This window comes from Leucoraja erinacea, chromosome 18 (genome assembly GCF_028641065.1).
Source record: "Leucoraja erinacea ecotype New England chromosome 18, Leri_hhj_1, whole genome shotgun sequence".
In the NCBI taxonomy this organism is placed as follows: Eukaryota; Metazoa; Chordata; class Chondrichthyes; order Rajiformes; family Rajidae; genus Leucoraja; species Leucoraja erinaceus.
The window spans coordinates 29402632-29425568 of NC_073394.1; the positions used below are offsets into that span (position 1 = coordinate 29402632).

The following is a 22937-nucleotide window of genomic DNA, read 5'->3' on the forward strand; positions in this document are numbered from 1 at the left end:
ATGTCTTAGATGCACATACATCAAGCACTGCCTAATCTAAATACCAGAAGTTTAATTAATTTTAAAGTAGAGGGCATGCACTGACCTACACCAATTGAGTCCTTAATATCTAACATTTTATATAACTGACACACATGCAGTGTCTTTACATTTTTTAATAGAATTTGAAGAACAATGACAACTGTTTATGGGAAGCTCTCCAATGAATTGTAAGCAATGCTATAAAAATATAAACAGGATAAGTTTTTTTTTTAAATCAAGATTTATCTCATATTTTTACCAACAATAAATGTGTTTTCTCTGCCCTGGTTCAGGCATCATTATTCTGTGATACACAAACATATTTGTAACTGAAGACAGCAACCACTAGTTGGAGTTGCTTGGAATTTGCAGATCTCAGATTCATATTTGTCACATCATCCGTTACATCTTGACACCGCCCACCAAGCACATGCACCGAGTGAATGTCCAGCCTAAGTCCCACATTTCGGGTATTGGCTACAGCTTTGCAAGAAGCACCACAAGAAGCACCACGCGCGTCTCTATGGAATATTTAAGCATAATGGTGGCTTTTAACTCTGCCACCCCTTTCCTCAGCAAGTTGTAGACATCTATCACCCACTCATTCATCTTCAAATTCCTTTATTTCTCTTCCCGTGGTTACTGTGCACCACATTAAAGGGAAAGGCGGTTGAAACAAGGAACTACAGATGCTGCTTAACACAAAAGGACATAACACATAATCTATCCATGTTCTCCAGAGATATACCATATTGATTGTAAGGATCCAGTTTTAACAATATATATGTATATTGTATATATATAGTATAAATTGTATAGTTTGCATAATTGTATGCATCTTAATTAAACCATCCCTTGGCTTCCTGTTCCAAAGTAAACAAATCCATCTGTACAGTCTTTCCTCGTGCCCAAATTTCTCAAGTTCTCTCATTTTAACATGTCATGAGCCTCCTTAACTCGATCATATACTCCCTGTAACGTAATGGCCTTATCTGTATGCTTAAATCCATCTATGATCTAATTGGTATCTGCACAACTCGTTCATGGCCTCTCTGCTTCATCTAACAATGGATATGTATTCCACGTGCCTTCTAAACCACCCACCTTATTGACATGTCCGGTGGACAGACCGCTTCAAGATCGCTCTGATGTTTTCTGATGTCTCTGCGTTCTAATATTAGTTTTGTGTACCTTTACATTGCTTCACATCCCCACATGCATAAACTTGCAGCTCTGCTCCTTCTGTTTGCCAGTTTTCTGTGTACCGGGCCAGTTTATTAAGTAAGCATCCATAAAGTTTGCAACTTGTCTCTATATCACGTAACTGCAAACATCTTGATCGTCCGCCTGACATTCACTGTATAGATATATAAACAATCTGATGTGAATGGATAGCAGGCAAAACAATGCTTTTCACAGTTCCTCTGTGCACGGGAGAAAAATAAAGCTAAACCTAAACATTGTGTGAGGAGGAACTGCAGATGCTGGTTCACAGCGAAGTTAGACGGAAAATGTTGGAGTAACTCGGTGGGTCAGGCGACATCCTTGGAGAAAGGTTTTCTCCAGAGATGCTACGTGACCCGCCGCGTTACTCTAGCATTTTAAACCGAAACATTACTTTCCTTAAGTGGACACAGAATGCTGGAGTAACTCCTGGGTTCCCTGGTGCCTGGACTGAGATGCCACATGATAGCGGGTCTCAGTTCCTCCACATTCCGGGAGTGATTCGGGCCTCAATCGCCCCGCTCCCAGAGTGATGACAGACTTCAGTCCAGGAGTGATGTGTGAGTCTGTCTCCACAGTCCCGGGGCGCTGTCCGGCCCACATTGAAGGCGACGTGGAATGAGGTTTGGGTATTTAATTTAAAATGTGCAAACACGCGCAAATAAACTTCGTCTAGGTTACATTTAAACTGTAGAAAGTGTTGATTTTATCACAATCTTCGTAAAGCACGACTCGCATTCCCAGACAGGGAGACATAGTCACAGCCACCTTTTATTTCTGTTGCTGTGATCAATAAAACGCTCTCATACTTAAATTTAACTGCACGCCAGTTGTTTGTCAAACGCGAATATAGATGGCAATTTGCCGACAATTAAGCCCTATAAATAACTATGTGTACCCTGAATTGCCTCTTACTGCTCGGGCTAAAGCCTTTAAAACTGTGAGCGCGCACAGTACGTTTCTCAGCCTTAGTTGCGTCCCAATCCTACAAGTCAGCACAACTGTGTTACTGCCGTTACTGTTACAATCCAAATAACAACGCCACGGTACGGATACAATCGTCGAGGTCATAGCGTCATAGTCATATAGTGATACAAGTTCAGCCTAACTTGCCCACACCGACCAACATGTACCATCTATCTACACACTGATCCCATCTGCCTGCGTTTGGTCCATATCCCTCTAAACCTGTCCTATCCAGGTACCAGTCTAATTGCTTCTTAAACGTTGCGATCGTCCCTGCCTCATCCGGCAGCTCATTCCATGCACCCACCGCGTGTGAAAATTCCTATAAAATCAGATTCCTCAGATTCCTATAACATCTTCACCCCCTTCACCTTAAACGTATACCCTCCGCTCTCGATTCCCCAACTCTGGGCAAGAGACTCTGTGCGTCTAGCCGATCTATTATTCACCTAAAATCATTATAATGCAATTAAAAACCACACAGAGATCAGCGTGACACTGCCCTTGACAGAGAGAAATTACTGGCAAATGTCATCCGCAGCTACCGACCGGGTGCCTTTGAACAACTCCGGGGTAGCATCAGGTGTTCCCACCAACAGATCTGCGGCTCAAGTTTATTTTAAGAGAAACTTCAAACAAGTTCGCTGGCAGTGCAGTCAACAAATGTTCCCCGTTTCCAATCTGAAAACAATGTATATATAAACACAATTATGAACAGGCGGGTGGGCACTGGGTTTGGCCATGGCAAGACCAATTCACATATTTCAGAACTAAGTAAACAGCAGCAATTTCACTTTTCACTTGCAGTTGTGCAGATTGAAGTTGTGCCTCCAGCCATCCAACACTCCAGGTCTGAGCACAGTAGCCCAGTGTGAGGCTCACTCTGGCTCTTTATTCGCTTTACTTAATGCAAGGATAAACAGGGAGCTCACCGCGTCCGTAGGCTAGGTGCAGTTTTAGTGCTCTGCCACTCTTGAGCACCGCGATGTGCAGGTATGTGAACCAGATGCCGAATGTGAGTAGGACGAGCAGCAGAAGCAGTTTGAACTGTTTGCGGATCTTCTTGAGTGGGAAGCGCCACATCCTTTCAGTGCGGTAGCAGCCGCCGCCGAGAGCCCATCTCCCTCTGCGCTGCCAGTGAGGGCTGGGAGGGTGTCGGAGACACAAACACACACAAAGAGAGGGAGACTGCACTGAGAGATCCCTATCCCTGGGCACCCACCCACCCCAGTTGTCCCCTTCACAACCGCCGCCACATCTTCAAAGCGGAGCCCGCCCCGTCGTTCAGTCCAAAGCGGCAGGCAAGGCCGGTCATTGGCGAGCCGGTTGCATTGCTCTCCGTGCTGGGGTGCGCGATGACCTGTCTCCCTCCCTGCCTGCCTTGGCGGCCGGCGGCGGCGGCAACGATGAGCGGAGACGGCGGGGTTGCTGCTGCCTGTGCCGGGCTCGCAGTCGCCCTACTGCACGGGCGGCAGCGGCGGACTCCCGCCACCGCGCAACCTAGCATGCCTCGCGCTCCGGGCCAAGGGCAGGCGGCCGCCGCCGCCAGCCAATCGCCCGCCCGCTCTCGCCTGTTGGCAAGCGCACCAACCAATTGGAACGCAGGGAGGGCGGGATCAGGGCCGCCAGCAGGTTAGGTTGAGCTCAGATTCAGCACGGTGACAGCAACTACCTAAAGGATCGTACCACTGACTCACTGATAGGGGGAACAAGCCCTTGCACAGCCCCACATTCAACTTCACTTACAAATCCCATTTTGAAACCTAATTGCATTTTAAATCGCCTCCCAAATTTGTTTAAGCCATACATATTTTACCAACTGCATGGTGTTGGAAGTTGCAGATGGATGCACAATAGAGATAATTACTCGGGGAAACTCCGTGCTTTGCAAAACAAAACACAAATCATTAAACTTGTCCAAGGGTGAGCGCGTCATTTAAAAATAAACTATTGCAACCGAATTTAACAAATGAAGTGTTTATTAAGATTGAGCGTGCAAGTTATGTGCAGGCAATGGTGGAAATATATATATATTTTTTAAATTTTGGGCTACTGTCTCTATTGGGGAGTGGCATCTTTTTCGTGAGGGGATAGTGTAGAAAGGAGGAAAGGAAGAACTACAGGTGATAATTTCCCCCACAGTGAGATCCATTGCAAATACTTCCGCGGTGGGTTTCGATGGAATATCGTAATTAATGCAACATTTTCCAGCAAACCCGTTGGAACAATGAGATTAAAAGTGACAGCCTGCTGCATGCAGCCTGCATAAGGAAAGCTGTCAATGGAGCATTTGTGGAATTAAGCCCAACCACGATTATAAATGCATTTGAGACGACCTGTTGTCAGAATAACGCATTTGAAGTTAAAACGCAACATTCGTGAAACATCTTTATTCGAAATATGAAGCTTCAATCTCCAAAAAATCTGACAAAGACAACATGAAGAATGAAAAGTTTCGGAACAGAATTCAAGCGAATGCATCGTGGATCTCTTATCTGCAAAACTAGTGTAGTTTCATTTGTGCCTCTTTCATTTGTTTTGCTCGTGGTGGCATTGTAGCGAGTGATATAACGCACTGCACACAAATACTTATTTTTCATTGTTTTTAGAAACCGGGCAATGAGATAAATCTGCTTCCCGGTTCGGTGGTCGCAAACGTGCAGCATCCCATGAGATCACTCGTGGAAGAGTGGAAATGCCACTTATTAATTGAAGATTTAATAAAAGCTTTAAAAGACAGTGGTTCCATGGTGCTTTATTGTCACATGTGTGAAGCGCAAACCCACAGTGAAATTATTTTCTTACAGGCAGTTCTGTAGATAATTGCCATACCGGCTGGCAGTTGTACAGAAATAGCGCAAAGTGGCTGGAGGAGTCAGTTCATCCTTTCCCACCCAACCCGCCCCACGTACCTTCCCTGCAAGAGGTGTGACGCCGATAACACCCGCACCTCCTCTCTCACGTCCATCCAGGTTCTCCAAGTTCTTTTTCAGGCGAGTCAGAGGTTCACTTGCATCTCTCCCAAACTTGTTGATCGCATTTGATACTCTCAAAGCGGCTTCCTCTAAACTGTGAGTCCAAGCGCTGACCAGGCAACCATTTCACTGAACACGTCTTCAGTCCACCATGGCCTGCTGGAGCTCGCAGTTGCTAACCATTTTCATCTTCCCATTTTCCCATGCCAACCTTTCATATTAACTTTGGGCTGGTTTATTATTAGAGTGAGACCACACACAAACTATGTGGGTAACTCACAACCCAACAGAATGAACATTGAATTCTCCCATTTCAAGCCAAACTCTCCTACCCCCAACTCCTTTCGTCACCCCATCCCTAGTGTTCACACATTCCTCCCACGATCTCCCACTACCCCAGTCACCATGCCTCGTTCCCCTCCATTTGATCCAGCTCTCCCATCGCCCTCACCCGGGCTTTACATTTCAAATCTCCTCCTCTTTCCTTATTTCACACTCCTTTGTAACCTTTTCATCTCTAGCCCTTGTCGCATAGTCCACCCATCTGCCAACAACCCACCCAACCCCCCTCTCACCTGTATCCACCTATCACTTTCCAGCCCATGCCCCCCCCCCCCCCCCCCCCCCCCCCCCTCTCTTTTCCAGCTTTGTCCTCACTACTCCAACTGGTCCGGACCCGAAACCTCGTCTATCATCTCTGCAGAAGCTGCCTGACACGTTGAGTTCCTCCAGCACTTTGTTTCTTACTCAAGATTATTTTGTCTGATGTCTGCTGGTGACCCTCATTCCCGCCAACTCCGGACCGCAGACAACCCTCCGTGAATTACCCTACCATAGTTACCCAACCAGATGCAACTACATTTAAGGTAGCTCTTTCTTCCCCCAAACTCTTTCTAGCTTAAGTCCTCCCTCCACCACCTCCAATTTAAATTCCATTTGGAATATTTTAGAGGACCAAGAAGCCAAGAAACCGTACTCTTCGCTCGGACAAGGAGCAAGGAATCCGGCTCCTACAGTCAATAATCTAAGGTACACTTTGAACAACATTGGAAAGTGACTATAATAATTATAGATGAATTGCAATAATTTCGACCACACTGCATAAAATGCAGGCTGGGCAAAAGTAGTATTTATTGTCGCATGTACAATCGTGGAGTCAATTGAACACATTGGTCACAATGCCAGCAGTAATGTTTATTCGGTTAAAATAACTGTCGGAGTACTCCGGACTTCGTTCATCTTGCCTATCCCCACACGAGCAGACGGGCACAGAGTGCTGGAGTAACTCAACAGGTCAGGCAGCACCTCTGGAAAACATGCATAGGGTAGAGACCATCCTTTTGTTTCTTCACCAGCATTTTTGCAGTTTCCCGTTCCCACAGGAACAGTCCTGGGTTCCGAATGCAGCCACAAGAGACTGCAGATGCGGGAACGTCGAGCAAAAAAACAAACTGCCGGAGGGTCTCGGCGGGTCAGGCAGCATCTCGATGCTTGTAGCTTTCCACAGGTGCAGCCCGACCCCACTGAGTTCCTGCAGCACTCTGTGTCCACAATGCTGCCTGCCACTGCTATTTCCGGGGGCGTATTGCTTGCATGATGTTGGCGATTAAAATGCCTGGTACACTTCCACTTACCGCGCCCGCTCCCTTTCATTTACTCCATAGAAACAAATGAGAGTCTTTCGCCGGAGTCGCTAGAGCGAAAAACACCACGTTTATTTACCTCAACACCATACAATTAAACAAGCACAAGCGCTCACAAAGTGACGCTGCAACTGACGAGGCTCGTCGGTATTGTATTGACACCTGCCGGTATCGTGGAGCGATGCTGAGCTGCACCGATCCGAGCGCTGCCAGACCCAAGGTGTGAAGTACAGATCAGTCCGCCTAGACTAGACCTACCTGATCTCCCGGTTGCCAAACACGTTAACTCCCACTCCCATTCCCACACTGACCTTTCTGTCCTGGGCCTCCTCCACTGTCAGTGAAGCCCAACGCAAATTGGAGGAACAGCACCTCATATTTCGTCTGAAGAAGGGTCTCGACCCGAAACGTCACTCATTCCTTCTCTCCAGATTGCTGAGGTTACTCCAGCGTTTTTTTTGTATATCTTCGGTTTAAACCAGCATCTGCAGTTCCTCTTTGCATATTTAGCTTGTGCAGCTTACAACTCAGCGGTATGAATATCGACTCCTCTAACTTCATATAACCCTTGTTTTCCCTCTCTGTCCATTCCTCCCCCATCCTAGTTCTCCAACCAGTCCGACTGTCCTCCTGATTAAATTTTATCTTTGTGTGCTTTGTTGTCACCTTTCCCTAGTTACCAATGATCTACATTTTCCCTGAGCTTTGTTCCCCCTTGTGTCTCATTTTCACACCTTACCCTTCCATATATCTGTGTCTCCCTCTCCCCGACTCTCAGTCTGAAGAAGGGTCTCAACCCAGAAAAGTCATCAAATTCCTTCTATCCAGAGATATCGCGTGTCCCGTTGAGCTACTCCAGCATTTTGTGCATCTCTTTGGACAGCAATGGACCTGTGTGGTGCCTTTAAACCATACTCCCACTAACTTTGGGGAAAAGTTACCCAACCATATTTGACATCCAATCACATAAAAAGAAATGCCATTGACCAAAGCTTCATCTGTGAAACGTGGTTTAAGGACAAGGACAAGGACAGAGGACATTTATTGCCACGTAAACATAAAAACATCCCCCCACAATGGTTCCCACTGTGAGGGAAGGCACAAAGTCTAGTGCTCTTCCCCTTGTTCACCCATGGTCGGGCCCGATGTTACAGGCCCTCTCGCCGGATGATGGAGCTCCGAGGTTGGGAGAACACTCTCAGCAGCTTGGGGTGTCTGGAACGGCCGCCACTTACCCGAGACCGCGGTTCCGGAAGTCCACTGGCCGCGCTGGTTGGAGCTCCGACACTGTCAACCTCGGCGAGAGATCCCAAGCTCCGTGGTGTTTGAAAGTCAGCACCGCCGCGGCTGGACGCTCCGCAACGACAGCTCCGTGATGTTGGAGTCGGCGGTCACAGCACTCCAGAGCTTACCACGCGGCGACCCTTGGCAAGTCATCGCCCGCTCCGCCATGGTGCTTGAGCGCTGCGCCACTGCCGGAGCTGAAGTTCTGGCCGGTCCCGGCAGGAAACGCCGCTCCTGTCCCATTGGTAGGCCGCAAGGAAGGGGCGAAGATGCGGCTCGGGGCAAACCACATCTCCGACCAGGTGGGGAGTGAGAAAAAAGTTTCCCCCCCCCCCCCCACACATAAAAAGAATAGAAAACCTCCAAAACAACACTTTTTAACATATTAAAAAAATTTTAAAAGCTGAAAAGGACAGGCAGCTGCAGGCTGGGCAGCCATACTCGACGGCATCCCCACAACATTTACTAACATAAGAAATAGGCCAAAAAAAGTAATGTGTAGGGAATGGTGGGATGTGGATAATGTGAAGACACTTGATATTAGTTTATCTTGGCATGATGTTCACTACTGACATTACTTTAGACTTTAGAGAAACAGCCTAGGAACAGGCCCTTTGGCCCACCAAGTCCATGCCAACCAGTAATCACCCCGTACACTAGCACTTTCCTACACACTGGGGACAATTTCTAATTCTACCAATGCCAATTAACTTACAAACCTCTATGTCTTTGGAGTGTGGGAGGAAACCAAAGCTCCCAGAGAAAACCCACACGGTCAAGGGAGAATATACAAACTCCGTGCAAACAGCACCCATAGTCAGGATCAAACCTGGGTCTCTGGCGCTATAAGGCAACAATTCTACCACTAATTAGGGGTAGAAAGGCCTGTTCCTGTGCTCTACAGTTCTATGTTGTGTGGCTGATCTGATCTTGGTTTCAGCTCAATTTTCAGCAGGCAATTGTTTGCCAATTCACCAGAAAAAAATCTATCTTGGTTTCAAGTGTATTTTCAGCTTCCACCATACTTTGAAAAATTCCAAAGATTTAGGATCCTCTTGGCAACACAATCTCTCCTCACCTGCATGAGACACGGGTGGAAAAGGCCAAAGAGATTACCTTCATCATCACCACAAACAACATAATTAGTGGCTTTGGCAGGTGCTGCCTTGACCACTGTGATCGCTGTAAAAACCTGTGGCGAGATTCATATGATATTCTTGGGACATGGGGCAAGATTTTGGGAGGGGGCGAGAGGACACAACAGCTTCAGGGGCTTTGAGGAAGTTACGGGTGCAAAGTTCCAATCTTTGTTATCTGCTCCATTGTCACCTCCTTTTCATTTGCACCATTATTATCTTTGTTTATCAATGCCTCATCAAAGATCTGACTTTTTTGAGAAATTGGAATTGGCACTGACTACCATTTTACCTCTCACATCAGTGCAAACATGACGCGATAAACACAAGCAAAATTCCCCTCCAGTATACATTATTGTTGAAGATGCTTGGCGTCAGCTTTAGCTCAGTGGTAGTATTTTTAACGTGAGTTAAATGTTAGTGGGTTAAGTACCTGCCCTTGAGCCCTGAGTGTGCATTCTATTGCACTACTAATTGGTCTGCAACACTGACATAAGTGCTGTCTTTCAGATGAGAGATGACTCTGGCTCCACTCTCTCCACAATGGGTGTGCATGATTTAAGGAAGAGCAAGGGAGTCTCCTCATGTCCTATAAAACAGACCATTGATTTTGTTGAAACATGTTATGCATTTTAATAGTCTTACTATGCTTTTACATTTGATAAATTCTTTATAAACTGGCTTGGATTGTACGTCAAAAGCAAAATTAGCGGTGTATCTCACACACCTATGATTATCAATTTTAGTTACATTTTATCACAGTCTGCCCTCTCCTCATTCTCATCCACTTCACCTCCCAGTACTTTCCCACCGGTCCCTCCTTCTCCTCACCTGCCTGCCTGCCACTCCCCTCTCATCAGCCCAACTCTCCTCACCTGTTGCACTCAGTTGCCTCTGATCACCTATTAACCTCACTACTGACATTACTTTAGACTTTAGAGAAACAGCCTAGGAACAGGCCCTTTGGCCCACCAAGTCCATGCCAACCAGTAATCACCCCGTACACTAGCACTTTCCTACACAATGGGGACAATTTCTAATTCTACCAATGCCAATTAACTTACAAACCTCTATGTCTTTGGAGTGTGGGAGGAAACCAAAGCTCCCAGAGAAAACCCACACGGTCAAGGGAGAATATACAAACTCCGTGCAAACAGCACCCATAGTCAGGATCAAACCTGGGTCTCTGGCGCTATAAGGCAACAATTCTACCACTAATTAGGGGTAGAAAGGCCTGTTCCTGTGCTCTACAGTTCTATGTTGTGTGGCTGATCTGATCTTGGTTTCAGCTCAATTTTCAGCAGGCAATTGTTTGCCAATTCACCAGAAAAAAATCTATCTTGGTTTCAAGTGTATTTTCAGCTTCCACCATACTTTGAAAAATTCCAAAGATTTAGGATCCTCTTGGCAACACAATCTCTCCTCACCTGCATGAGACACGGGTGGAAAAGGCCAAAGAGATTACCTTCATCATCACCACAAACAACATAATTAGTGGCTTTGGCAGGTGCTGCCTTGACCACTGTGATCGCTGTAAAAACCTGTGGCGAGATTCATATGATATTCTTGGGACATGGGGCAAGATTTTGGGAGGGGGCGAGAGGACACAACAGCTTCAGGGGCTTTGAGGAAGTTACGGGTGCAAAGTTCCAATCTTTGTTATCTGCTCCATTGTCACCTCCTTTTCATTTGCACCATTATTATCTTTGTTTATCAATGCCTCATCAAAGATCTGACTTTTTTGAGAAATTGGAATTGGCACTGACTACCATTTTACCTCTCACATCAGTGCAAACATGACGCGATAAACACAAGCAAAATTCCCCTCCAGTATACATTATTGTTGAAGATGCTTGGCGTCAGCTTTAGCTCAGTGGTAGTATTTTAACGTGAGTTAAATGTTAGTGGGTTAAGTACCTGCCCTTGAGCCCTGAGTGTGCATTCTATTGCACTACTAATTGGTCTGCAACACTGACATAAGTGCTGTCTTTCAGATGAGAGATGACTCTGGCTCCACTCTCTCCACAATGGGTGTGCATGATTTAAGGAAGAGCAAGGGAGTCTCCTCATGTCCTATAAAACAGACCATTGATTTTGTTGAAACATGTTATGCATTTTAATAGTCTTACTATGCTTTACATTTGATAAATTCTTTATAAACTGGCTTGGATTGTATGTCAAAAGCAAAATTAGCGGTGTATCTCACACACCTATGATTATCAATTTTAGTTACATTTTATCACAGTCTGCCCTCTCCTCATTCTCATCCACTTCACCTCCCAGTACTTTCCCACCGGTCCCTCCTTCTCCTCACCTGCCTGCCTGCCACTCCCCTCTCATCAGCCCAACTCTCCTCACCTGTTGCACTCAGTTGCCTCTGATCACCTATTAACCCGGTGTATAGACTCTCCTCACCGTTCACACAGTGCAAGATTGTTCTCTGCATTCATGCAAGACTCTCGAGCGATCTCCCGGCTGCCTACACAGATTCGATCCTGCCTGACCCTGACATTTCCGTCCTGTCGTCTTCCTGGATATCACCTCGGCCTTCTGTCCCCGACCACGGCCTTTGTCCCATACCTCCTGGTTTCTGTCTGCCTCTCTCCTGGGCTGTTTGGTGTACCCCTGCAACGGCTCCTCGACTTCCTGGCTTCGACTCTCCTTTCGTCTGTCCCTCGCTGGTTTGTTTGCATCGTGTGTTGGATCTCCTGGTTACGTCTCCTGCCTGCCCCTCTTCGGAACCCTCGCTCAATCCTGAGCCTCTGTGTGAGTACGGTGTACCCATTCCTGTGTTACTACTCTGTGTTACAGTATCGTAATAAAGTTCATGACCAATTATACCTGCCTGATTCTGTGCTGCTATTGGGTCCAAGCTATACCTGTTACACATTTAGTTTAGCGATACAGCACGGAAACAAACCCTTCGGCCCACGGAGTCTGCGCCGACCAGCGATCCCCACACATTAACACCATCCTACACACACCAGGGACAATTTACACTTATACCAAGCCAATCAACCTACAAGCCTGTACATCTTTGGAGTGTGGGAGGATACCGAAGATCTCGGAGAAACCCCACGCGGTCACTGCGAGAACGTATAAACTCCGTACAGACAGTACCTGTAGTCGGGATTGAACCGGGATCTCTGGCACTGTAAGCGTTGTAAGGCAGCAACTCTACCGCTGCACCACCATGGCACCCCTACATTTGAATGTAATTCTTTTTTGAAACAATGGTGTGGGGAGGTTAAAACTGCTCCATTGCCCAATTCACTCGCCCTTGGTCACTTCTCCACCACCTGATAGTGAACTTCCAGTCACTTTTCTTTGGGTACAGGAATTGTCTCCTGATTTATTTGGCTTTGCCGCCTTATCAAAAACTATATTTACTGACATCTTAATCTTTTCTACTACCCGCTTGGCATTGTCTTATCCCTTCTCGTAAGGAACTCGCACAATATTTTTGCAGCGCAACATTTTAAGATTAAAAATGAATGTGAAGTATAACATTTCATTACTGATTCTATTTTAATACAGTTGCTGCTCAATTTACTGGCAATGACTACAAAGTGACTATGTAACTAGGGCTACACTTATGCCAAGCAAGACAGCAGGAACTAAAGGTGTTTAAACTAAAGATCAACCATCAATGGGAGAAGCAACATGAATCAACTAAATCTCTATGGGGGCTAAGCTTTTTGGTTGCAACAGGGTGTATATCCAGAGCAGGTTTATCTGGAAGCTCAGAAAGAGACTCAGACATTTTTTGCACATCACTGATTAAACAGAAAATTATGGAAACACTCAGCGGCTCAGGCAGCATCTGCGGAAAGAGAAATGGAGTTGCCTTTTCAGATGTGGGAGCCCTCAACGGCGTTACGGCGGCAGGCGCGGGCACACCGCGACGCCCTGTGTCTCCCTTTCAAGGGAGATGCTAAAAATGCATTTCGTTGTCTCTGTACTGTACACTGACAATGACAATAAATTGAATCATTTCATTTTCATTTTCATTTCAACAGGTTTTGTGAAAGGGGAAAACAATTGGGCAGTGTTTAGTTTGTCAGACCTTTCTTGTGGTTACAAACAGAATTCTGGGGCATTTAAAAAAAATGAAAATAAAGAACTGCAGATGCTGAAAATCCGAAATAGAAACAGAAAGTGATGGTGATACCCAGCAGGAGGGAAGCATATGTGGAGAGTGAAAAATATTAAAGTTTCAGGTTGATGACTTTTCTTCTGAATTCCTGGATCAATTGCCAGTATGTGGGTTTTCCTTATTGCACAGTAATGCACCATGTTTATTTGCATTAATATTGGTGGCTAAGACATTTTATATCGTCCTGTACTTCAATAGCCACACCAAACAAAAAAGATCACTTTGACCTCTCGGATGTGAAATGTGAAAAATAAGGAAGGAACTTTTTAAAGAGAATAGGACAGTAGAAACAGTCTGTAACTCGGCACGAGAGTAATGAATATTGCAGCAAGTGTTTTGAGCAGAAAACCATGCCCATTTGTGGAGCATTAAAATAGTTATAGTTATGAAACTTACAGCAGTAAGGTGCCAGTGGAGTCATACAGAGAACGGATAGAGTAACAAGCAGTGGCAAAGGATTTATTTGCAGTATTGTGAACTGATCAAACAAAAGATTTAGGCCTTGGTAAAAGAGTTGGAACGGCAACTACTGTGATAAAGTGGCAACATCTTATCTGTTCACTTTGTTCCACATTCACAGTTTTTTAACTACATGGGTTCTGTACAATAAATATGATATCTACATGAAGACTGTGCCTCAACATGGAAGGGGAATACAAATTGTTCTCCTATATTACGACAGCAATTGCACTTCAGAAGTATTTTGTTTTCACTTTGGAATGAACCAGTCTCACGAAAGACACTACAAAAAAAACACATCTTTCTTCTCTTTTCGCAGAAAATACAGCTTGTCGTATGCTTTGCTGCCTTAGGGTTAGCAGTAAACATGCACAAAAAAGACTGACAATAGGCTATTGCAGCACAGTCCTGACAAACGTGGACATAATTCATAATGTTCCTTCAGTCAGAATAATGCTTCAGCTAGGCATTCTTTACATAAAAGAAACAAGCAACTAGATTCCAGATAAATGTGGCAAATGTTGGATATGCGTCGTAGCTCCACAAACCTATGAAGACATCTTATGATCAGGAATCGTGTTTAGTTGTGTCCTCAACACTTCCTCTCACTATTTTTACTGATCTTGCCTTTGTCTTCACGCTCGTTGCCTCCAACCAGGGGGTCCTTTCTTGTGACACGTTCCCATGCCAACTGCACCGGTTCCCTTCTCACTATCCAAATAGCCTTTCTAGGTGAAGCGCTGATTCACGGCACTTCTTCCTGCACTGCTCGCAGTGTAGACAATGTGGTCTTATCCACTTTGCAGAAAACCAAACGCAGATCTGCTTCGAGAGCACCTGTGTTCAGTGCCCAGGTGTGGGCCCTGAGTTTCCCAATTGCCTGCCAGTTTCATTCACCATCCTGCTCCCACTCTTACCCTAGATAGTCACAAAAAGCTGGAGTAACTCAGCGGGTCAGACAGCATCTCTGGAGAAAAGGATTAGGTGACCTTTTGGGTCGACTCCCAAAATATCACCTATTTGTTTTCTCCAGAGATGCCGCCTGATCTGCTGAGTTAATCCTGCTTTTATTGTCTATCTTCAGATTAAACCCCTCCCAGAGAATTCCCCCAGCATCTTCAGTTCCTTCCTGCGCCCACTCTGACACTTCTGCCTGTGGATTCCTGCACTGTTGCACTGAATCAGAACATAAGCTTGAAGAGTAACACCTAATTCCCCATTTGGGTATTTTGCAGTGTTCCAGATTCAGTAATAAATTCCCTAACTTTAATTAACTTCCTTTCTGTCAGTTTCAGAATCAGATACTTCTGCCTGTTATCATTTTGGCTTTGTTTATCTTTTTCTATTTATTTATTCTGGCTTGCTGGGCATGCCCCATAGCCTGGTATTAGCAACCCATTACAGTCACATAGAAGCAAAATAACCTAAACGCTATTTCTACCGTTACATTAGCTCATTTGTTCTCACCCTCCCAGAGACATTCCCTTTGTTCAAGTCGCCCCTCTCCCACCTTCTCAGCTACTGAAAACACTCGTGTGCTCTCTTTCCAAATTCTGAAGAAGGGTTCTGCATCTAGAACATTAATTGTTTCCCTTTCGACAGGTGCCTGCTCGGAGTTACCAGCATTTTCCGTTTTATTTCAGAATTTTACCATCTGCAGTTTGAGAAAAACACCACCATCAGCTTCCTTATTGGCGATTACCCTTGCCATCTGCCATATGCTCTCACCCTAGCATTCCCTTCCCTGTCTGTTTACTGAAGGCTATGATCTGGATGAGGGAATTGAGGATATCTGCAGTCTTGGATAGGGTGGATGGGTGACAAATGTTTCATGCATTTAGTCTATATCCAAAAATAGGAAAGCACTATGATCTAAAGGTGGCCGATTGGGAAAAGATGCAGCGAGAACCTGGGTGTCACACCATCCATTTTTCTCCACAGATGCTACCTGAGCCCACTGAGCTTTTACTCCAGCATTTCGTATATCCTCAGATAGGTTCTCTGCCGATAACACCTCAGTATGCGTACAGTTTTGGTCTCCAAATCTGAGGAAGGACATTGTTGCCATAGATAGATCCTCCGACATTTTTCTGCCATCTGGAACGGGATCCCACCATTGGCCTCATCTTCCCTAGATCAGGAAGATTCCTCCCCTTTTAGGGCTTCCAGGACCGTCAGAGCTTACCGTAAAGGGGGGAAACTCCGAGATGGTCATTTCGTCCCAGAGAGTGGTGAATCTCTGGAACCTCTGCCCAGAGAGTAGTTGAGGCCAGTTCATTGGCTATATTTAAGAGGGAGTTAGATGTGGCCCTTGTGGTAGGGGATCAGGGGGTATGGAGAAAGCAGGTACGGGACACTGAGTTGGTGATCAGCCATGATCTATTGAATGGCGGTGCCCTTGAGGGCCGAATCCACTGCTGCACCTAAACGTGTTTCTACCCAAGCAGTTTTTTTTCCAGGTGAGGCGGAGGTTCACCTGCAACTCCTCCAACCTCATCTATGGCATCCGCTGCTCTAGGTGTCAGCTGCTCTACATCGGTGAGACCAAACATTGGCTTGGCGATCACTTCACCCAACATCTCCACTCAGTTTGAACTAACTAACCTGATCTCCCGGTAGCCCAGCACAACTCCCCCTCCCATTCCGAATCTGACATTTCTGTCCTGGGCCTCCTCCATGGCCAGAGTGAGTCCCACCACAAATTGGAGGAGCAGCACCTCCTATTTCGCTTGGGCAGTTTACACCCCAGTGGTATGAACATTGACTTCTCTAATTTTGGGTAGTCCTTGCTTTCTCCCTCCTTCCCCTCCCCTTCCCAGCTCTCCCACAGCCTACTGTCTCCCCTCTTCCTTTCTTTTTCCCGCCCCACCTTCACATCAGTCTGAAGAAGGGTCTCGACCCGAAACGTCACCTATTCCTTCGCTCCATAGAGGCTGCCTCACCCGCTAAGTTTCTCCAGCATTTTTGTCTACCAGCATTTTGTGTCTATCTTCAGTGAAAACCAGCATCTGCAGTTCCTTTCTATTCTCCAATCCACCACCAGGTACCCTTGGTTCAACCATATTCTCATGTAAAAGATACAAGTTAATTATTCCATCCCTATCTTCCCACACCATTGTCCAAGTTTAAAAAAACTCTTTGAGCACGAATCAGCAATTTAATTCCAAACCTTGTACATTCGCAATGAAGCTTTCTCGAAGATGAATGGTAACATAAATTGGATGATCACTTGTCTAAGCATCTTTTCTCACTTTCATTTGTTTCACTAATTCAATACACTCCCACGCTGACCTGTATATATATTACCTGCTGATCAGTAGCACTCAAGCAGAGTACGTTCAGCATCCAATCTTCCTCTCAGACCACAGCCCTCCTGACAAAACACAGATTATTCCCAGATCACTGTTTTCCCTTCCTTTCTGTATATATTTCATTATCTATTTGTCTTCTTTAACTGCTCTGGAAATCCCCTCCATTCTTCCATTTATTCTGCTTTAATTCTCGCTCCATTTATTCTACTTTTCATCCTTCCATTCGATGCCTATTTCATTCCCCATTTGTCATTTTCAAATCCTCTCTCAGAGCTATTGGTATTTTCCAGGTTATTTTTCTGGCATATGCAGCTTATCCAGAATAGGCCCTAATTACGTGTGAGCCTCAGAAAAATGGTTTTAACTTCATGTTTTAATTATGGTTTACAGTTGTTGAGATTTTGCTGCCATATTTTAATTTATGTTTTAGTTCAGAGGAATCTTGTTTTAATTTCAGTTTAAAAAAAATTTATATGCATCTATTTTAGACCATTCTTTCCATTTTACACATTCTCTGTGTTGGTTTTTCCTATGTCTGTCGTCTTATCTCTTTGTTTTAACATTATGAGGGAAGTTTGTGGGTTAGTAATGGTGATTAGTAATTGTTGACAAATGAGGATGTCGGGGGCTATGGGGCGAAGGGAGGAGAATGAGGTTGAGAGGGAAAGATTGATCAGCCGTGATGGGTCAAATGGTCTAATCTTGCTCCAAGAACTTATAAACTTATGAAGCAGAGCAATTGCTCCTCTTGCATTGGTTTTTCTTTTTCTTTTTAATAAATTTTTATTAGAGATATCTGTATATCATAATCCAAAACAGTACAGACTTTGTTTAATTGTTACATATTAAATATCCAGGTTTCCAGGGTTTTTCTTAACATCCAAAATTCAGGATCAGTTTCTTCCCAGCTGTTATTAAGCAATTGAACGGTCTTCCCATCACCTAGTGCGGTACTGGCCTCCCATCTACCTCAGACTGATTCCTGGGATGACCAGACTGATTCCTGGGATGTCAGGACTCTCATATGAAGAAAGATTGGGTAGACTCGGCTTGTACTCGCTAGAATTTAGGAGATTGAGGGGGGATCTTATAGAAACTTACAAAATTCTTAAGGGGTTGGACAGGCTAGATGCAAGAAGATTGTTCCCGATGTTGCGGAAGTCCAGGACTAGGGGTCACAGCTTAAGGATAGAGGGGAAATCCTTTAGGACCGAGATGAGAAAAACCTTTTTCACACAGAGAGTGGTGAATCTCTGGAACTCTCTGCCACAGAAGGTAGTTGAGGCCAGTTCATCGGCTATATTTAAGAGGGAGTTAGATGTGGCCCTTGTGGCTAAAGGGATCAGGGGGTATGGAGAGAAATCAGGTACGGGATACTGAGTTGGATGATCAGCCATGATTATATTGAATGGCGGTGCAGGCTCGAAGGGCCGAATGGCCTACTCCTGCACCTATTTTCTATGTTTCTATGTTACATTGGAGACTTTGAACTATCTTTAATTGGACTTTATTGGACTTCAATGTTATATCTTGCATTGGATGTTATACCCTTTATTTTTCATCTGTATACTGTGGACAGCTTGATTGTATTCACGTATAGTAATTTCTCTGACTTGATGGCGTGCAAACAAAAGCTATTCATTGTACCTCAATACACGTGACAATAATAAAGTTAACTGAACTAAATCATTAACTTCACCGTTACTGTCAATTCAATTTGGTTCCATGACATAATTCCCTTAATACCATTCCACTTGCTTTTATCCACAAATGACTTAACAAACAACACAAAACAGTACAGCACAGGAACAGGCCCTTCAGCCCACAATCTACATGCTGAACATGATGTCAAGATAAACTAATCTCCTCTGCCTGCATACTATCTCTTCATTCTCTGCAGATCCAAATGCCTATCCAAAAGCGTCTTAAACACCACTATTGTACCTGCCTTCACCTCCACCTCTGTCTGGCACCCACCACCCTTTGTGTAAAGAACATTCTCCGCACATCTCCTTTAAACTTTGCACCACTCACCCTAAAGATAAGCTTTTTGGACTTTGACATTTTCATCCTGGGAAAATAGTTCTGATTGTCTACTCTGTCTTTTGCCTTTCATCATTTTAGGTACATCTGCCCCTCAGTCTCCGGCATTCCAGAGAAAACAATCCAGGTTTGACTTGGTTATACTTCAAAATTTTTTAACAGAATGTGGTTGAATGTCATGCTTAGTGGTTAGTGGGATTAGCTTGGGCGACTAAGGCTCAGGAATATTTGACTTAAACATTCTGTGCATATGTTTTCTTTAGGCCAGTGTTATTATTTGAAACGTGAACCTAAGATGGTGGTGTGTATTCTTTGATCACGATGATTTGAATGTTTAGGGCTATGTTTAGGGTAACTCTAACCCTCTATCTGCAGTATATCCTTTCTTAAACAGTATGGTACGGTCAGGTGGAAGTCTCACATTTCACTCCCTATGTTATATTTGTTCAACGCCCCACAGTATCAAAGGCTATGGTAATAATCAAACCCAAAATCAGTCTCTTGTCCACTGCCACCACTACGCACATCAATTAAGTATCGATTACTAGCTACTTCCAGGTCCAGCCTTGACAAGCACATTGACTGTGCTGTCCTGATCCTATTACTTGACCTGACTCCAGTGACATTAAACAAATGCTATCAATGTCAGAGACAATCACAGCACAACAGCCCATCACAAGCAGTCCCAGACTGATGCCATTAATCCCAGACTGATGCCATCTTTCCACAAGTCAACTGTTGAACGTCCCATTTGTTTTCCTTCTGTTTCTATTTTCTCCAACAATTATTATTTAATAATAACATGTCTCTTTTTATTAAAGATAGTTTAATTCCCAATCTGTCATTCAGCTGATACCCAAATACATTGCTGCTTTCAGCACGCATTGCTTAACAGCCATGATAAATAAAATGTCTTCTGAACCCAGGACACTCAGTCTCGAGGTCAGCCATCTTGTTTGAGGAGACCAAATACATGGATGGAACATCAGGCCTTGGCTTCAAGAATGTTTTACAGCAGGAGAGAAAGGTTCCCCTGTACTTACCACACCACTCATTGGATATCTCCTCTCATTGAAGCATAGAAACATAGAAACATAGAAATTAGGTGCAGGAGTAGGCCATTCGGCCCTTCGAGCCTGCACCGCCATTCAATATGATCATGGCTGATCATCCAACTCAGTATCCCGTACCTGCCTTCTCTCCATACCCCCTGATCCCCTTAGCCACAAGGGCCACATCTAACTCCCTCTTAAATATAGCCAATGAACTGGCCTCAACTACCCTCTGTGGCAGAGAGTTCCAGAGATTCACCACTTTCTGCGTGAAAAAAGTTCTTCTCATCTCGGTTTTAAAGGATTTCCCCTTTATCCTTAAGCTGTGACCCCTTGTCCTGGAATTCCCTAACATCGGGAACAATCATCCTGCATCTAGCCTGTCCAACCCCTTAAGAATTTTGTAAGTTTCTATAAGATCCCCTCTCAATCTTCTAAATTCTAGAGAGTATAAACCAAGTCTATCCAGTCTTTCTTCATAAGACAGTCCTGACATCCCAGGAATCAGTCTGGTGAACCGTTCTCTGCACTCCCTCTATGGCAATAATGTCCTTCCTCAGATTTGGAGACCAAAACTGTACGCAATACTCCAGGTGTGGTCTCACCAAAGACCCTGTACAACTGCAGTAGAACCTCTCTGCTCCTATACTCAAATCCTTTTGCAATGAAAGCCAACATACCATTCGCTTTCTTTACTGCCTGCTGCACCTGCATGCCTACCTTCAATGACTGGTGTACCATGACACCCAGGTCTCGCTGCATCTCCCCCTTTCCCAATCGGCCACCATTTAGATAATAGTCTGCCTTCCTGTTTTTGCCACCAAAATGGATAACCTCACATTTATCCACATTATACTGCATCTGCCAAACATTTGCCCACTCACCCAGCCTATCCAAGTCACCCTGCAGTCTCCTAGCATCCTCCTCACAGCTAACACTGCCCCCCAGCTTAGTGTCATCCGCAAACTTGGAGATATTGCCTTCAATTCCCTCATCCAGATCATTAATATATATTGTAAATAGCTGGGGTCCCAGTACTGAGCCTTGGGGTACCCCACTAGTCACTTCTTATTTTCTGCTTATACTGCTTATTTAGAAGCAGCTACGGAAAGCACTACATCTTTGCAGAACTGTTCCTAGAAGGAATCCAACAACACACATCTTTATTTAATGCTGTTGTTTGTCCTCTATATCTCGGGCACAGATTTTGCTGTGTAAGTTTAAGAGAAGGAATTATTGAAAGCGCTCAGTATTAGCTGGACCATCAAATATATTGGTTTCCAAAAGGGTCTGATAACATACAAACTCTAATCTATTTAAAGCTACCAAATGACACTACTCTGATCTGCACAATAAACCTGGGCTGACTTTGCCATTGTTACTGCTTTGGTTTAGGCCAAGAAACGACACTTGTGTTGGCCGATCTAATTCATGCAGATTCATCTCAGTTGCTGGAGGGAATGCAGTTCATCCAATACTGATAACAAATGGAGAACATTTTAACCTGTTTAGTTGGCCCATTTCCCTGTAGTAGGTTGTTAGATTTGGCCAGTCTACTACGACCATGCTTGCGGACTGTCGTATCCCCGGCATCACAGTAGTCTGGCAATCTGTTCTCCAATGGATTATTAGGATTTTAGAGAAATTTCATTACTTTTGTTGCCAAGCACCAGCTGGAGTAAACCCCTTTCTGTTCTGGACTGGTGCAGAGTTGATACCAAGCCTGTAATTCTAATACAGCCAAATGCCTTTCCCTCCTCATGGTCACTGGCTAGCAAAAATTAGTAGTCAGGTCTCTTTTAATTCCCGCAGGTAACAGTGCACAGTTACGTGCATGACCAGCCTATAAAGAACCAGATTCATATGTTCACTACCCCAGTCATTGGAAGTACAGTTCCTTGCCTGCTCTACGATTTTAATTATGATTGCTCAGATCTCAGATTTTTGTGATGATAGACATACTGAGATATAGAGAGAAGAGTTATTTCCTGAGCAAATAAGGTCCCTTAGTAAGAGTTCTCCTTCCCCTTCTCCCCCACCTTCCCATTCTCGGAGCCATGCTGCATTGCACATTCCAACATGTTTTACAAAGATGTTTGCAGCTGGCAAGAAAATCTCCTCAGCACTTACCACACGACTCAATATAAAGATCTCTTCCCCTTGAAGCAGCAATGGGAAGCACCAGATCCTTGCAGAATTGTTCACAGAAGGAATCAAACAACAACACACCAACCAGTTCATGAATAACATCCTTATTTAATGCTGGTGTTTGTCCTCTCTATCCCAGCCACATGTTGCGTTTTGTGGGGTTAAGAGAGGGAATTACTGGGAGCGGTGAGCTCCAAAATGGCAACAAAGGCGTTAAATCAGATTATTTAAATGATGTCATAATTTGCCTGCCCTACAAATTTCAGAATGGTGTTCACTCTGCACATACTAAAGACTCTACCTTGCATATGCCTGCTCCCACGCTGTGCAATTTGCTTTGCAAATAAACACATGTGGTGTGGATGCCATTTGTAGCTACTACAATCTATCCATTCACTCGCAAAGTTTGTTTACAATGGTGGGGAGAATCAGTCAGCTTTCAAAGAAGGAGTTTTGAAGAAGATCAGCTATTGAAGAGGATGTAGAAAGGCATTAAGAATGGCAATAACATGTTCTCTG

At 44.6% G+C, this 22937-nt stretch overlaps 1 protein-coding gene across 1 annotated transcript in view; it reads right to left on the reverse strand.

Annotated features, from left to right (window-relative positions):
- LOC129705858 (N-acetyl-beta-glucosaminyl-glycoprotein 4-beta-N-acetylgalactosaminyltransferase 1-like) overlaps positions 1 to 3708 on the reverse strand; it is a 566730-nt gene extending 563022 nt beyond the window's left edge. Inside the window, exon 1 of the mRNA XM_055649703.1 lies at positions 3144 to 3708. Coding sequence (XP_055505678.1) covers positions 3144 to 3294 — 151 coding nt within the window. The 5' untranslated portion in view covers positions 3295 to 3708. The remainder of the gene's footprint in view (positions 1 to 3143) is intronic.
- Positions 3709 to 22937: the final 19229 nt, after the last annotated feature.